The sequence below is a fragment of the Atta colombica genome, unplaced genomic scaffold, assembly GCF_001594045.1.
Source record: "Atta colombica isolate Treedump-2 unplaced genomic scaffold, Acol1.0 scaffold226, whole genome shotgun sequence".
NCBI lineage: Eukaryota > Metazoa > Arthropoda > Insecta > Hymenoptera > Formicidae > Atta > Atta colombica.
This window is the reverse complement of record NW_017259323.1, coordinates 1,462,303-1,464,979: the sequence shown is the minus strand read 5'-3', so window position 1 is coordinate 1,464,979 and position 2,677 is coordinate 1,462,303. Positions and strand designations below refer to the sequence as shown.

Genomic DNA, 2,677 nt, shown 5'->3' with positions numbered 1-2,677 from the left:
TTCTAAAAGAATTCTGAAAAATTGACTTTATTTTTGCAAAAATTTACGTTATAAATATAAACATATACAAACAAAATAGTAAAAGTGCCATTGTATATTTAACTTAAAAGAATTTTCTGGAAAATATGTAAATATAAAAGCAATATGTTTCAAGCATATAAAAGATTCTTTCATCTCTTCAGACTAAAATAAACTTCTCTCTTCCATCTTAGTCCCTTTGGAAATCACTATGTATTATTTCATTGTAATGTAATTTAATAGAAAATTGTATATTACAAAACAATCTCTCATAATTTTAATACTGCTAAAAAAATTTTATAGATGTTATTATATATAACAGAATATGTATCAGAATTTTTTAAATTAATTATGTTATATTACATTTAGTTTATTTATGTTTTATACAATTTTTTATACAAATCTCTCTCTTACTTGAAATTATTCATCAACTACGAAATTACCTGCAACTGCGAAATTTTGATGCACTGCTATACGGGATAAATTTATATACTGTGACACACTCATGGTCCGATATTATTGTCCGATATTACAGCAATCACTATTGGTTTTCGATGAAATGACCATATACATATGACATTGTCGTCGATAACGATGATCGATAATCGGAAGCTTTTTCTTTGTAGAATCGTTTACTCTGCACTCACTCGTTTATGATGCACTCACGAGACAAAGCATCTTAGCGCTCAATAAAAAAAGTTGATAATGATATTATTAATCTCTCCCACAATACTTTTAACATTTTTATTTAAAACATAGTCAAACCTACTTGTCCATTTTATATATATCATAACAGATATTAATAAACTTACATTTTTTTATTAAGAAGAAGAGATAAAAAAATAAAATTTTTTTTTAAAGCTTAAATAATAATGCTCAATAATAATATAAAAAAGTACAAAAATTTCTATAAATTTTTTTTTTTCATGCATCTGTATTTAGAACAGTTATAGAAGCTGTAATAGCTATGACATTAATGTATTTATTATTTTTTTATACAGCTTGTAAACTATTAGTAGAATAAATTGGAGAATTTTTTAAAGTAATAATGTAAGTAGTAGAAAATATAACAAAATATAGTAATTTATACGTTAAACATAAAAATATGAATAAGAATAAAATAATGAAATTATTATCGAAATAAAAACTCATTCGTAATCATTTATTTCAATAGCATAAAACTTGATAAATATAAGAAATTCGAAAATTGGATTCAATTTTTTTGTTCAAAATTATATTATATTTGAATTATTTGAAATTGTATATTATTATATTCATCTTACAAAAATAGAGATAAATGTAGATTTCGTAAAAAAATAAATATAAATAATTCTTATTCTCACATTATTTCTAATAATAATAAATTATAAAAATTTATTTTTATGTTTTTAGGATTTATATAGCATAATTGATTTAATATTTTGTGTATTACTTTGTTAATTTTTTTACATAACTAATATAATCTCAAATTTTATTTCAATGAACATTCAACAAAGCTAACTTTTTTTACGAAATAATAAATGAAAATTTAGAAACTTTATAATTTTTTTCATGGCTTGTAATCGTGTAGTTATGTTGAAATAAAAGAATTAATTCGTCATGCAAATTAAATCCATATTTATAAAAGCCATTCAACTTCCGAACTCTAGACAAAGATCGTACTAATCTTGTATTGAGATTGTCTAATGAAACGTAAACCGATAGTTTATGAAATAGAATAAAGTCAGAACAGTTCCAAAAGGAAAACCGACGAACCTTTCGTCCAATCTAAAGGACGACCTTGACAAATCACTCCAGGCGCTCATACTCCGGCTTCGTCTCCTGCAGGACTGCTGCGGCGCTAGCAGTCTATTGCTGCTCCTTCGTCTAGTGTTAGCCAGATTCTCTGCTTGAAAATATACTCTAGGTGCTTTCTGCTGGGACGCGCTCGGTGGCGTCGAAGTCGGCGTAACCGCCGTCGAAGTGTGGAGTTCCGGCAAGGCCTCGTAGTCCCATGCTCTTGCGCCCATATCGAGCAGGGGCACTGACGAGGCTGCGCTGGAATCACGGAGCGGGTCCCGAGGCTTGCGATAATGAAACAGGGCGAAGAAACAGCACTCCGACTCGTTCTTCTTTTCCTTCTTCTTTTTCTTCACTGCCGGTAGCTTCACTTTGAAATAATCGCAGGACGTGTAAGATTTACCGGCGACGTCCGGCCACATAGTTCCTTCGACCACATCGCAGTAAATCTCCAATCATTCAACTGAATGATTATATTTAATCGATGAAGCACAAGTAAACAAATCCGAAGAAATACATAATTGATTGATAATAGAGAAAAAGAATTAATGAATCTTGAAACATCTTGAGAAAATGACGATCAATTGGCTTATTATAAAATTTGTCCATTTCTTCTATGATTCTTATACTGTTGTAGTTTTATTTCGCGAAATTATAAATGCTTGCATAACTTCGTAGCATTTCTATACTCATATCCTTCTATACTCATATCTATTAATCTTGCAGTCCTTGTTCCTTTAATTACCAAAATCAAGTTTGAAGAGAACTACTATCGGAGATTCAAAATTCATGTTCAAACGTTGCACTAAATTAGCAAAGCCCTTCTATTTTCAATTTTTAAAAGGATTTCGAAGAAGATTCAGTTAGAATATTATCTGCT

General features: G+C 28.9%; 1 protein-coding gene across 1 annotated transcript in view; it reads right to left on the bottom strand.

The window, feature by feature from the left end:
* Window positions 1-2,027, bottom strand: part of LOC108688160 — a 38,114-nt gene extending 36,087 nt beyond the window's left edge. The window contains exon 1 of the mRNA XM_018194304.1: window positions 1,774-2,027. Within this exon, the coding sequence (XP_018049793.1) occupies window positions 1,774-2,027 (254 nt within the window). The remainder of the gene's footprint in view (window positions 1-1,773) is intronic.
* Window positions 2,028-2,677: the final 650 nt, after the last annotated feature.